The following is a 14,481-nucleotide window of genomic DNA, read 5'->3' as shown; positions in this document are numbered from 1 at the left end:
CCCGCCTGGCCCGAGGCCCCTCCGCCGCTCACAGTCCGTGCGCGGAACGTCCCAGGGCCCCTTGGCACCCGCAATCCAGTTTTCCACTTCGGGCGTCCGTCGCCCACCCAGCTTCAGATTACCCGTTTGCCGGAAAATGGTTTTATTCGGGGCTTGGGGTGGGAGTGCGGGCCCGGGTCGTGGAACGTGGGGAATGGCCAGCCCTTTTGTTTTTTGTCGTTTTCTGGAATCAAAACAAAAAGTCCCTTCCTAGGTGTATCTGGCCTGGAGTAGTTTGGGCCCTGGGGACAGACAGGGAGATTTGGGGATCAGGATTAGAGGACAGACACCTGCAGATGGTGTCTGCAAGGCCTCGAATCTGCTGACCGGTCCAGCTCTTTAGGCCAGCCAGACAGCCTGGAGGGAGGCTGGAGTTTGAGATCAGGGTGGCAATGGCTCCTGTCCCCAGGTTGGCCCCTTGCCGGCAGGAGAGGGCCTATTCCAGTGTGTGTTGCCAGCCCAGGGTGAGCAGTCCTGTCCCTCACCAGCTGGGGCTCTGGTGCTTTGTGTCCTCAGGGTCCTTGCAGGGGTGTCTGACTCCCCTCCCTCCACCCCAGCCCAGTCTTTGGATCAGGAAGGGAAGGGCTGGGAAGGCAGCTGGCCCGGCCTCCCCGCTGGCCACTACGTGAGGGGCTGCGGCCCCCGAGTGCGCTTGGTCCTGCCGGTGGGGGCCGAGCCCACAAACTCGAATTGCTTCTGCCTCTCCGCGTGGTTGGGGAAAGGCAGCTGGCCCTGGTAGAGGCGCTTGATGAAGTGAGCTTCTCGTTGGTTCTGGCGGCTTCGGGAGGCCTGGCGGGGCCGCCCCTGCCGCGTGAAGGCCATGAACCAGCCTTCGTGCCGGGCGTTCTGGAAGGCTGTGTAGTTGTTCTCCAGCACGATCTCTGTGAACACGCAATCCTTGCTCTTCCCACTGGGCTGCAGGGGGAAGGAGGAGAGGAAGGGAGTTTGTCTGTCCTTTGAAGGAGCTCTCTGGCTTTGGGCCTGTTTTGTAGGAGCCACAGGACAGTGGAATCAGTGAGCTCAAGGAGCTGCCTGGGGTCAGGGACAAGGCAGAGGTGGGAAAGCCAAGCTTTGACAAGCTATGTGCAGACTTGTCATTAGGCAGCTGTGTCCAGTGAATCTCAGGCTCCTGAGATGTAGCATAAAGATCAAGGTAATATATGTTTCGGTGCAGAGCCTGGCACACCTGGTATATGCAAGCATCTGGGTGAGGGTGTGGCCCAGTGCAGGGCCCACTGCAAGTGCTTTTGGAGCAGGTGGTGGGGTTTCAGTGTGTGTGTGTGTGTGTGTGTGTGTGTGTGTTGTAATGACTGGAGAGTGAATCAGGGCCTCATGCATGCTAGCTACAGTCCCACCTCTTGTTATTTTTTTATTTTGAGATAAGGTCTTGCTAAGTTGCCAAGACTGGACTGAAACTTTCGATCCTCCTGCCTCTGCCTCCAGAATAGCTAGGATTACAGGTGTGCATCAATGTGCCATTTTTTGTTTTGTTTTGTACCAGGGATCAAACTTGGGTCCTTGCAGAATAGTAACTCAGGGAACTTGTGAGGCAGGTGGTAGAACCACTGAGCTAAATCCCCAGTCCTGCTTTTGTTTTTTTATTTTGTTTTTTTGAGACAGGGTCTTATTAGGCAGTTCAGGCTGTCCTTAACTCGCTATATAGCCCAGGCTGGCCTCAAACTTGAAGTGATCCTCCTGCCTCAGTCTCCCGAGTGATAGGATTACAGGTATGAGCTGCCACACTTGGCTGGGCTGGGGACTTCCACATGTCCTGACTGAACTTCACACTGACCAGCAGTTTGCTCCCTTAGGGACACCAACAAGTGAGGTGGAGAGGTTAACTCCTCAAAGGCCACCACATCCGGCACTGTGCCAGATTTCAATCTTGTTAGTCCTTAGCCCTCTTTGACAGGGGCTGCAACATCTCTTTGGTGCTAGAATTCTTTCTGATTGCTGCACATTTAAATGGAGAAACCTGGGCTGGGGATGTAGCTCAGTGGTGCCTCGCCTCGCCTACCAGGCAAGCACAAGGTCCTGAGTTTGATTCCCAGTACTGGGGGAGGGAAAAAAAAAAAAAGAAACCAAGGAGAAGGAGGGCAGAAAAGAGACTAAGAATCCTGGCCCTGTGAAAGCCCACGGTACTGGGAGGGAAAAAAAAAAAAAGAAACCAAGGAGTAGGAGGGCAGAAAAGAGACTAAGAATCCTGGCCCTGTGAAAGCCCCTGCTTCTCCCCAGGTGGGCTGGGCCCAGCAGAGAGAGTGGGTGAGTTGTGGCCCTGTCTGCCCCACCCCGTAGGACAGACCCCCAGCCTGCTGCGCTGTGGCCTGCTGGGCCTTGGCCTCACCTTCCCGATGAGCTTGCCTTTCTTGTTCATACAGATGTACTTCTCGCTCTCTGCCCCCTTGATGCGCACCCGGCTGCCAAATGTGTCCGTCTCCACTATGAGCTTGGCTGTGATGCAAAGGGACAAAGACCTCTTCTGTCAGGGCTGCGGCCGGGGAATCCCCACAGCCAGTCTGACTTCCAGGCTCTGGCAGTGGTCAGGCTCCCAGCCTGCAGCCCCTTGGGCACCTTTGTTCCTCTCTCCCACTGCAGCCTCAGCCCTGTGTGGGGATGAGTTTGGTCCAGGGTAGCCAGAGGTGAGGGCCAGGTCTCACCAAACTTGTTGCCATCCTCGGCAGTGGCAGAGATGCGACGCCCGGTGACCTGCACGTGCTTGCCGCTGGTCCGACTGTAGAGCTGGTACTCGCGGATCTGCCGCCTGCTCAGCTGGTCGGTCATGGCACCCTGGTCCCTCACGTACTGGTTAAAATTAGGAGACGGGTGATTCTCCCCCTTTGCGGTTACCAAGGGAAAAATAATGTCAATTTGCTTTGGGCGACACCATGGCTGGTCCATCGGGGGAAAGGGGGCGAAGGTGAGCGCAGGGGTGCAGGCCCAGGTCCTGCAGACCAGAAGGTGCACAGGGAGGGTGGCATCTGGCCACAGCCCTTCCAGGCTTGGGGATGCTGTGAGACCTGGAATAATAACTCAGGGAGCTGGAAGGGACCTGCAGGGTTGTAGTGTTTGATCCCTATGCTCTCCTGCTCTGTGAAGGGACACAGCTCACCAGGGACAGAACCCCTCCCTGCGGTCCTGCAAAGGCACCCTTAGCTGAAACCATGGCTTTCTCCTTGATCCTCCCCCTGGCCTTGAAAGACCTCAGCCCCAGCTCTTGTACACACAGCAGATGGTCTGCCAGGCTCTCTGAGGGAGGAGCACTGGAGAACATTTTGGGTTCTCTTAGGTCCTTATCCTCAAGGTTCTATAAGTCTCTGCAAGCATTTCTTTGCAATCCTTCCCTGCCTCTCGCCTGGGGTGCCCTGGGTCTCAGGAGCCAATCTCCCTCCCTGGGCTGCTCGCTCCTCTGCCACCTCCTCTGCAGTGGACGTAGCAATGGGAGGTGCTATCCGTGGGGCCAATGGCTGCTGAGTCACAGAGCCACCTGCTGGCCTGTGTTTTAGTCTCAGCGGACAGGCAGTGCTGGGCCTTTGGATTCCCACTGTTTCTACCCTGCAGTGTGCCAGGACCAGCATGGTTTCCACTGGGCCTCCCTTCACCCTCCTAACACTGAGCAGGGGAGGAGAAGCCTTCTTTCCACCCTCTGTCTCTCCCAAGGTGCCTGCCAAGATGATGGTTCCCAGTTGTTGGCAACAGCCTCCCCTCTAGCTCAGAAATGGACTTCATTATAGTTTCTCTTTCCACCTGGATCCTGCGGGCTGTGTGAGGACAACCTGTCCTTAGTCCTTAATGCCATCTTTATCCCAGGCCCGATCCCAACCATCTGGACAGAGCCAGGCTTCTGGTGAGGGCCACCCCATCCTAGCGAGAAGGCTGAGAAGCACCGCCTTTGGGGAGGGAGTGGGGAAGAAAGCAGGAAGGGTTAACCTGCCCAGTGTTACTGCCCAGCCCCAGAGCCAGCACCCAAAGGCCGGGAGTGCTGCAGGGGCCCCATGAGGACAGCAGCGTCTTTCAAACCCACCCTCCACCCCACCCTGGAAAAACCTGAGGCAATGGGGTGGAGGACCTGCTGGCCCTGATGGCCTCCCTGCCAGGGACGAGGACCTGCCGCCCCAGCCGAAAGCCTCCTGGCCCAGGTTCAGGCCCTCCACCTCTCTGGGCGGGCAGCTCCCTCCTGGCAATCTGCTCAGGTCAGGGGCAGAGAGGGCCCCCCCGAAGCCCCCTCCTCTCCTCAGCTTCAAGCCTTTCACAAAAGCAGCCCACGCCCCCCTCCCCAGCCCACAGCCCACAAGTCCCTCTCCCAGAGGGACCTTGCCTGTGCCTTTCATGTTCCGCCGCAGGGGCACCTCCCCTTCCACCACCGCAGACAGCTGCTTGTCAGGCAGCCCCTCAAGCATGGCTGAGGTTCAGCCTGCTGCCCCCCACCCCCGCCTAGGGGGTGAGGGGGCACTTCAAGGGGGAAAGGACAGCCTTGCCACCTTCCCCAAGTCCTGAATGGGGCCTCAGCCAGGCCATAAACGCTGGGCCAGCCACACCATTGTGCTAATTCCCCTTCCAGAACAGGTTGGGCCCACCCCCAGCCCCCTCCCAGCCAGGCTGGGGGCTTTCTTCTTGCTCTCTCTGGATGTGTGAAGCAAAAGGGCTGGAACGGGGCTAGAGCAAAAGGGGGACGGAAAAGGGGGGTGTTCTCTCTCTGTCCCACCCCCCTACTGCTTCAAAGGCAGCCCTTGCCTTCTCCCAGAGAAAAGGCATTTACCTTAAAAAGAAGCCCCCACTGGATAGGAAGACACACAGGCCTCTAGCCTGGGAAAACCAGGCGATCTCTCCCCAGAGCGGTTCTGGGCCAGTGCATTTTAATAGCTGCACTTTTACGGAGTATCACAAAAAAAAAAAAAAAAAAGGACCGAGCCCTGTCGCACAGGGGGCTGAAGATTGGGGGCGGGAGGTGTTCTTAGGGGGGCAGACGTGAGCTGGGGGTGTGTGGAGAAGCAAACCCTGAGTGAGTCCCACACAGACCCCTTTGGTCTTGACCTCACTGCCCTGTAGGTAAAAGTCACCTCACCCTGTCTGGGCATCCCTTGCTGCCTATGCAGGCAGGTGGTGAGTGGACCCCCGAATGTCTGCACGTCCAAACCTGCCCTTTCAGGTAGTCCCAGGCACCAGCCTCACCTGGCTGTCACCTCCAACTGATTCCAACTGCTCCAGGTCTGGAGGGCCCCATGCACTTAGCCTGTAGGAGCCCAGTGTGCAGGGATGGAGAGAGCAGCAGGACCCAGGGGCAGTGGGGAGGGCGGTCAGAGGGAGGCCTGCTTGCCTCAGTCCCTCTCCAGCCAGCCCCAGAAAGGTGACCCTGCAGACCTCAGCCCCTCCTGGACCGGGAGTGTCCAGCATCAACCTGTTTCCTCTCCCAGGGAAGGATAGGGAGGGGCTGGGCAGGGGGCGCCTACCTGCGTCTGGCAGCAGAGAATCAACAGCTGCAGGCACCTGTGTGGGGAGACGAAGCAGGCCCCGGTATGGGTGCCCTCGGCCCACTCAGGGGCACACCCAGGCCCCCACCTCTGCCCCGCCCTGCCCCACCTGCCAACCTGGATGGGAATCCCAGGGAGGAGGCAGGGCTGCCCCGGGGCTGGACCTGCAGCCCAGTCCATGTGAGGGGGCCACTTACACCGTGAGGTTGGGCAGCAGGCGGGCGGCTCCCATCGCTGGAGAGACTTCTTGGGGTGGTTGCCCCCCTGCCCCAAACTCAGGAGCAGATGTGAGCTGGCCCCGAGGGTAGAGTCCCAGAGGAGCCAAGGTCTCTCTCTCAGAGCCACAGGTTTTCAGGGGGGAAAGGAGTAAGGAGGGGAGGAGGCGCAATTGGGAGACTGAGGTGTGAGGTGTCCACCTTCCTGGCCAGTGAGGCTGCAAAAGCCGATGCTGGTAGGGCTGGTGCCTGGGCCCTCTGGGCTGCCAGTCTCGGCTGGGCTGCCCAGGCAAGGGGACAGAGCCGCAGGAGCTCTCTCAGTGCTCGGCTGCCCCCGCGGGCTCCCGTTTTTTATTCCTGACCCTCACAGACCTGCCGGGCCGCAGTGCAGGGTGTGTGGCCGGCAGGAGGAGGGAGGAGGGCACTGTCCCTCTTCCAGGGTCGGCTGCTCCGGCCCTCAGGTCCGGCGCCCCATCTCTTCAAGGCTGAGCCGCAGGTACCGAGCGGGGCTGGGGTCGAGGGTTCTGGCTCGGGGTGGGAATTCCCAGAAGCAGCCTTAAAAGGAGGAGCTTCCCTCCAGGGGGCAGGGGTGGGCTTAGCTTGAGCAGCCGCCGGAGCTGCCTCTCCTCACCCCTTGCCACCGGGAAGGAGGGGTTAAAGCTGCTCTGCCTGGCAGCTAATAAATGGGTGCAACCGTTGGGGCCAGAGGTGGGGAGGAAGGTTCGCCTGGGGGTCTCGGCAGGAGACTTGTGAGACGCTTGTGAGAAGCTTCCTTAGGGCCTCTGCAGCTCCCTCTGAGAAACAGGGACAGGGATACCTCAGGGTGTTGGGGGACAGAAGGAGACACAGTATTTAGCAGGCTCAGAATCTGTCATCTGTTCAAGACCTCTTGATCTTTGGACTTTGACCTAGCTCCATTCACCAGCCCCTCAGGCCACCCTGTTTCCCCTGCCTGGGAATGCAGGGCTGGCAGCCTCCAAACTTGACCTCCAGGTCTACTTCGCTCTGTACTGAGCCGGCGATCACTATACAGGTGAGGAAACTGAGGCGTGCTGCTAGGTGATTTGCTCAAAATGAGGCAGGGGGTGTGTGGGGGTGTGATAAGCAGGTTTCCACACTGATGGTGGCCTTGCCCTCCTTATCGTCAGAGAAGCTGGGGCTGGGGAGCTCTCCTCTGTTCCCTCCCTGAAGAAGGGTAGGTGTTTAGGGCCTCTGAGGGAAGGCTCTGGCTCCCTGGAGATCGTAGTGTCCTGGGCCCTGGAAACGCCCGGATATAGACTTATTTACCTAACAGCTGACTGGGAGGTGAAACTCTCACCTTCCTGAGCTCCATCAATCCACAAAGTGGTCTGCCACCCGGGTCTCACACACAGCAGCACAGGTGACTGGGGGTGGGGGTGGGGGTGGGGGCTCTGTCCAGCTCTGCCCAGAGTGAGCTGCCTGAGCTGGTTTGCATCAGGTGGTGTGAGCCCCTCCCCAAGGAACTGTGGGAGTCCAGGGCTTTGGAATCAGATTCGGAGGATGTCAAGACTGGAGGGACTCTCAGGTCTCCTCAACTGGCTCAACCATGTCCGTGCACTGGTGACACCCGGATAGGGCAGAGGAGTCGCCCCCCAGCTCACAGCTGCTCAGTGGCCCGGCTCCATGTCCCAGTGCACGGCCACCCAGAACAGTTCTCTCTTCTCCAAACATGATCCTCCCTGTCCCACCTCTCAGCCTACACTGATCCTCCTGGCCATTTCCATCTTTGTACTTTTCCCCTCTATCTGAGGCCCGCTTTAATCTCCGCATCTTTGGGAAGTTTCCCCCATCTCTACATCTGCATCCAGGCTTAATGCTTTGGGAAAACTTTGACTTCCTAGCCTTTCCCCATCAGCTCCCAGACAGGCTGGGACCTCCCCGCAACCTTGCTTAGAGTCACATGGGGTCACAAGTCAGAGCGGACAACTCAGACCTTGGCTTCCATGGTAGAGGAGTGAGCTGGGGGTGGAAGGTGGGCATCGGGGTTCATTCACCAGGGGGGCATTCAGTAGTGCCCAAGGCCTCTGAGCCTGAGCTTCTGGTTCCCGTTGCTGGGGACAGGGCCAGCTGTCACTGGCCAGCCTGGATCTCCATGGTAACAGATGCCAGCAGTCAAGCTCGGCCTTGGGGATCTGCCAGGGGCTGGTGCTAGGGGCTCTGGGGCATGGCAGGATAGCCTGCTTCAGGGATGGGTATCTTTGGCTCCCTGTCTCTTCCCACCCGCTGTAGACCTGCCTCTCTTGGCTTTTTGCCTTTGTCCCCATGGGAGAGCCAGCAGTGGGCTCCAAGTGTGTGTGGGATGGCAGGGAATGCACAGACTGTGTGACCTGCGGCAAGTCCCTTCACTCCTCTGGTCCTTAACCCAGAAAAAGGAAACGGCTACTGCTGATGCTGTCAAAACTGCCACAAGAAATGTCAACTTAGAGGACCCAGGGAGAAATATGAAAGGCTTGGAGAGGACCCCAGAGGGTTCAGCTACACCCTACACCCGAGGGAGCTGGGATGGGGAGGGCTCATGAATTAACTGGGGGAAGTTGCCGAGGTGAGGGAAGTGAGAAGTGGACAGGCTGCTGCTGCTAATCCCCACCCCCTGGTGCCAAGTTCACCCCCCCAACTGGGTCTGTCTCTCGCCTGCTCCTCCTAACAGACCCTCACCGCAGAGCCCACCTGCGGACCTGCCACTTGTCACCACCTGCTTTGGCTCCACCAGCCCTTTTCCTGTTGAAACGCCAAGGGTTTGGGCAGGGGAAGGGCACCGGGCTACGGTGCTGTTTGATCCCTACTGGTTGCCTGAAGATCAAAATCAGACAAGCAGGGCTGGGGATTTAGCTTAGTGGTGCAGCTGCCTGCCTTGTAAACGTGTAAGGTCCTGAGACGGATCCCCAGAACCCGCCCCAAATCAGATGAGCAGGGTTTACCCATGACAGTGGATTCTGCACTTGGCTGGGAACGGGAGGTCCTTGCTTGGCTAGCACTGCCGCTCTGCACTCCCCTAATACAGTTGGGTGAACATTCTAACTCCTGCCTTCAGTTTAGGAGGCTTCTGTGTCCTCTAGCCCAACTCTCCCTGCACAGTGATCAGATGCAAGAGCTCTGAAGTCATAGCTGGCATGGTGGAGAATGCCTATAATCCAGGCAGTCCAGGAAGCTGAGGCAGGAAGTTTGAACATTTGAGCCCATTCTGAGAAACTTAATGACCTAGTGAGACCCTGTCTCAAGATGAGAGAGGGGCTGGTGATACAGTTTGATGTGAGACTCTGGTAGGTTCAACCCAACCCACCCCTCCAAAAGGGTCAGACTACTTAGTTTCCTTCCTCATGCAGTCTTGGGACAAATTGCTTAAACTCTTGGTGCCTCAAACTTCGAAACTTCATTTGAGAAATGGGGCTGATACCGCTGCCCTCAAGGTGGGGCTGTGGGGATTAAAGGATTGGGTGGTGTTTCTGTGGTATCATCAGCTATTGCTGCAATGACGTTGGAGTTCCCCTAGAAGCCTCTTCCGCCAGCCCCGCCCCTGCTGGTCAGCTGCCTGCTCCAGGGACCCCTCACCAAACAGCCTTTCCCACTGGGACATGAGCCTGTTCTACCTCCCAAAGCACCGGAGGGTAACTGAAGTTTCTGCGCTGGTTGAGTTTCCCTTGGACAGCAGGTGAGGCACTGATTTCACCTGCCCTGTATGGCCGTGGTGGAAGTCAGGCTCAGTGAGCTCCAGTTGCCTAGCAGGCGCCGGGGAGCTGGCCAGGAGACTGAAGACCTCACCTGGGGTCTGGGAGGGAGACAGCACTGCACAGAGTAGCCGCCAGTGGGGGGCCATCTGCTGCCTGCCTGGGCCAGGGCCCAAGCCAGGGTCACCCACTGGTGACTGGGGCTCCAAAGCAACTCCGTTGGCCTGCAGAGGGTGAGAGGTCAGAGCCCGAAGGTGCTCAGCATTCGGTGTCTGTTGGACTCACCAAGCACTTGGCTGGCACATGGGGTCAGCACCTTAACACAGGAAACCTGGGTGGGTCCCGATGATACCCGCACATGACAACTAAGGCCCTTTACAGGTAGGAGGAGGAGTAACCAGAGAGGGGAAGAAAGCCAGCAACCAACATCTGCACCCCCTGGGCTCGGTGCTGGGGGCGGGGTCGTGAGGGGCGTGTGGCCGTCGCGCTGGCTCTCCGGCGCCCTCTGCCGGCTTCAGGGAAGAGGCGGAGAGTGCAAGACAAAATAAACTTTATTGCGGCCCTACGCAGCTGGCCAGGGCTCTTCGCTGCGGGGTCTTCTGACCCTGGGGCCTGGGGGTTCAGGGTTCCCATGTGACAACCACACCAGGCCACATTCGGGCTCAGGTGGAGGGGTGGGGTCGCTGCAAAGCACAGCTGGAGGAAGAGGCCTCCCTGGATCACGGGGTATTGCTGGTAGCTCTCTTCTTGACCTCCAGCTTCCTAGGTGGTCCTGAGGATTTGTTCTGTGGGGACAAGGGACTTCTCTGTTCCTGTCCTGTCTCCCCAGAGCCCCGCACCGCCCCTGCGCTCCTGCTCACCTTTTTCGGAGTCTTGTATATACTGCACCTACGCAAAAGAGAGGGCTCAGCCTGAAGCCAGAAGTGGGTGCCCCTAGTGCTTCAGGGGTAGGAGTTGCTGGGCCCAGTCAGTCCTGTGGTGGCAGGGCCCAGCTCTAGAGACGGAAGCTGTGGGGCTTATCTGTCTTCCTGGTCACTATCAGGGCCATTTTGGTACCGGGGATCAAACTCGGGCCCTTGCGCTTGTGAGGCAGGCGCTGGAACCACTGAGCTAAATCCCCAGCCCCTGTTTTGTATTTTTTTTTTCTTTTTTTTTGAGACCCAACTATGTGACCCAGGCTGGCCTCCAACTAATGGCCATCCTCCTGCCTCAGCCTCCAGACTGCTGGGATTACAGGCATGGGCCACCAGCCCTGTTGGCTTCACTTCCCCCCCCCCAGCCCGCATTGAGGGTGGGATCTAAGGCCTTGGACAATGTCATGTATTTCCTAGTGTATATACAGTGGCATCTTGGTTCCTACATGCAAACAAAGCGCTTGGCAAAATTTGGTTTTTGTTTGCAAACTGCATCAGTTGATGAACACAACGGTGGCTATCTTTTCTGCATAAACACAAACGTGGCCATCTATTCCAAAGTGATGGAACAAATTAGTTCCTAAATCAAGGTACTGCGATAATCTCCCTTACCTCATTCTTTGGAAGAGATTGCCTAACTGAATTAGGTCAGAGAAAAACATTTTTGTGCTTTAAGGTTATGCCAACCTCCAGTGCTGTAATATCTGTGTGTGTACTGGTCTTTCTAGCACTATGGATCTCACTGGGCTTGGTGGAGCAAGGCTGAAAACTCAGCTATTCAGAGGCTGAGGTAAGAGGGTCGCAGGTTGAAGGCCAGTATGAGCAATTTAGCAAGACCTGTCTCAAAATAAAAAGTTCAGTGCTGGGTGTAGTGGCCAAGTAATCCTAGCACTTGAGAAACTGAGGCAAGAGGATTGCAGGGAATTCAAGGCTGGCCTAGGCTACACAGTGAGTTCAAGCCCAGCCTAGACTATATAGCAAGACCTATCTCAAAGACAAAAATAAATAAAAAATTAAAGGGGTTGGGATGTAGCTTAATTCTTCCTGGGTTCAATCTCCAATAGCGCGTGCACACACACACACACACACACACACACAACTTTTTTTTTTTTTTTTAAAGATAGAGTTACCTTGAAGCCTCCTCATCTTTTTCAACCTTTTTTTTCTGGGAACCAAAAGGCCAGGCATTAGTAGAAGGGTGAGGCCTAGGCCAGAAGAGATTCCCAAGCCCTACTCATGTGCTCCCAGCCAGCCCTCAGGGCAGGACTTGGAGGCCATGGCCTTGGCCCACCCCACATGCCCAATGTGAAGCCTGGCCCAGGCTCCAGGTGCTGATCTGTCCATCCCCTGCTGCTGTGCAGCTCCCAGATACTTCAGGCAGCCTGTTCTTTCCCCCACCTTGGCAGTGCTGCTCTGCTTCCCCGGCACCGGCCTTTTGAGTCGTTTGACCGGACTCTCCTCTATGGACACCTCCTCCTCTGGGTCCTCGTCCTCCTCTTCCTCTACCTCTTCTTCCTCCACCTCTTCTGCCTCCTCCTCTTCCCAGGCTGGGTCTAAGGATTCTGCAGTGGCACCGGCGAGGGCAGGAGTGGGAGAACCAGACCCAACGTTCCTCTCCCATCCCAGGCCTTTGGGCTTCTTGGGCGCCCTTCGGGGACCCCCACATGGGGTTGAAAGTGTTCACCTGCCACCTGCTGGTGGGGGGCACACACAGCACTGGGGAGTCCGGGAGGGGTGGTTGGGAGGAGGAGGAAGGGCTGGGGACAAGGCCAGAAGACAAGGGGCAGGCGAAGGCAGTTCGAAATTGCCAGCATTGGGTCATTTCCTGTTGTAGAAGTGCTGCTGAGTCCTAGGTGCTGTGCTAAGTGCTCTTTATGAATCTACCATTTGTCATACAACTACTCTTAATGATGCCAAGACTGGCCCCATTCTTGGTGACACGTTACTCTTGAGGCTGAGGTGGAAGGGTCCTGAACTCTGGACTCTTTCACGACCTCAGGTACCAGCAAAGGCGTTGCCTTTGGGGTTTTGTCTCTCACTGACCCCAGGGTGGCCTCTCTCCCGAGCCCACAGCGCCCCCAGCCCCTTCCCAGTCCCGGCTCGGACTCACCGTAACACTCCTGGCCACTGAGGAACACAGGGCCCGAGCCGGCCCGCAGCTGGAATGTGACTGGGGGAGAAAGCGTGACGCCCGCCATGGCCACCTGCGGTGGGAGAAGTGGGGGACGGGGCACTCGGGCTGGCCTGGGCTAAAGCCGGATGGCTGTGTCCCCATTCTCTGGGGACCACAGACTGGCATCCAGGTTGATGGCTCAAGGCGCCTCCCTTCTGGGTCACCCAACCCTCAATACAGTGGCACTTTGGGATATCGGGGTGAGACAAGGACATGGCCGGGGCTCATGATGGCACCAGTGTCTTTTTTTTTTGGTACCGAGGATCAGACTCAGGTCCTTGAGCTTGCGAGGCAGTCACAAGAACCACTGGGCTAAATCCCCAGCCCTTCAGTGTCCTTATTTTTGAGATAAGGCCTTGCTATGTGGTTCAGGCGGGCCTTGAGCTCACTATCAAATGTGGCCCAGGTTGACCTCACTCACGGTGATCCTTCTGCCTCAGTCTCCTCAGTGCCAGATTACAGGTGTGCGCCAACACGCATAAGGATAGTGTCCTTATAAGAAGGGACACTGGAGAAGTCACTCTCCAAGTCCCAGGCTGAGAAGGAGGGGATCAGCTATAAGGGAAAGAGCCCTCACCAGAACGCACCCCCCAGCACCCTGATCTCACACTTCCGGCCCCAAAGCTGAAAGTGTGAATGTCTGGTGTGGGAACTGCAGTCAGGTGCTCTTGTTATGGCAGCTGAGCCGGCTGGGATGATGGCCAAATGGGAAAGCAGATGGAAATAGTGCATTTGCCACCACTTCATCTCACAGGAAGTGGATGACTACATGTATGAATAAGGGCAGAAAGACAATGATACCTGTCACAGGACAGGAAGGTACTGGTTGCCTTTTATACTTTTCCAAGCTTTCCAAATTTTCCGTTTTGAGATGCATGTCTCACTGTATTGTTCAGGTGGTCTTGCACTCCTGGGCTCCAGCAATCCTCCTGCCTCAGCCTCCTGAGTAGCTAGGCCTAAACGAATGTACCACCATGTCCTCAGATTTCTCAGAATAAAGACTCTAATTCATACTTTTTGAGCAACTGCTACATGCCAGATATCATGGTAAGTGTTTCGCCTGATTTATCTCTCTTTTTGGTGCAGTACTGGGGATTGAACGCAGGGCCTTCACACCCAACTACATCCTCAGCCCAATTTATTTATTTATTTTTGGTACCAGGGATCGAACTCAGGTCCTTGCGTTTATGAGGCAGGTGGCAGAACCACAGAGCTAAATCCCCCACTCCAGCCCATTTTAAATTTTGAGCTGGGGATTTAGCTCAGTGGTTCCGCCACCTGCCTCCTAAGCACAAGGTCCCAAGTTCCATCCCCAGTACCGAAAACAAACAAATTTTAAATTTTGAGACAAAGTTTTGATAAGTCACTAAGTTGCCCAGGCTGGGCTGTTACTTGCCTCAGCCTCCTAGAGGGCTGAGATCTCAGACTTACGCTATCACATCTGCCTTGTATTCATCTCACTTAGATGCCCGCAAGATGCCCATGACTATGGAGAAAGAAGCTGAGGGTGGGAGAGATTAACTTACAATTTCCTGCTCAGACCGGAAGGAGGCAAGCGTGGCAGAAGCTCAGATGCACTGACTGGAGATGCCAGGAGGGGCCTTGGGCAGGGGCCACTGTATGCTGGTCTGGCAGCCCTGAGGGGTCAGGGGCTTGGCTGGGAGGAGCATGGGCCTTGGGTTTCTCAAGCACTCTTGGCAGGAGATGAGGCCAGGGTTTCCCCTGGGGAGGAGAGGGATGGGAAGGGGAGGGGACCTGGGCCAGCACCCCCATATCGGGGCCTTCGGGGATTTTGTCCAAACACTCAAGAATTTCTGGTGGGGGGGTGAGGAAGGGTAGGGAAGAGGATGTAAGAAGAAATAATTTTCAAAAATAAAATGAAAGCTGGGGATTTAGCTCAGTGGTTCCACTGCCCGCCTCCTAAATGCAAGGTCTGGAGTTTGATCCCCGGTACCGGGAAACAGGAAAAAAAAAAAAAAAAAAAAA

At 56.7% G+C, this 14,481-nt stretch overlaps 1 protein-coding gene across 1 annotated transcript in view; it reads right to left on the bottom strand.

Annotated features, from left to right (window-relative positions):
- Nucleotides 1-136: 136 nt before the first annotated feature.
- Fgf17 (fibroblast growth factor 17) overlaps nt 137-14,481 on the bottom strand; it is a 22,265-nt gene continuing 7,920 nt past the window's right edge. The window contains exons 2-7 of the mRNA XM_019207387.2: nt 13,297-13,451; nt 12,433-12,526; nt 5,487-5,523; nt 2,697-2,841; nt 2,384-2,490; nt 137-954 (exon numbers count right to left, since the gene is read on the bottom strand). Coding sequence (XP_019062932.2) covers nt 661-954; nt 2,384-2,490; nt 2,697-2,841; nt 5,487-5,523; nt 12,433-12,526; nt 13,297-13,372 — 753 coding nt within the window. The 5' untranslated portion in view covers nt 13,373-13,451 and the 3' untranslated portion in view covers nt 137-660. The remainder of the gene's footprint in view (nt 955-2,383; nt 2,491-2,696; nt 2,842-5,486; nt 5,524-12,432; nt 12,527-13,296; nt 13,452-14,481) is intronic.

The sequence above is a fragment of the Fukomys damarensis genome, unplaced genomic scaffold (assembly GCF_012274545.1).
Source record: "Fukomys damarensis isolate Sample0158 unplaced genomic scaffold, DMR_v1.0_HiC HiC_scaffold_18, whole genome shotgun sequence".
Lineage (NCBI taxonomy): Eukaryota > Metazoa > Chordata > Mammalia > Rodentia > Bathyergidae > Fukomys > Fukomys damarensis.
Note: the sequence above shows the minus strand (reverse complement) of the source record. Positions and strands in the feature narration are given on the sequence as shown.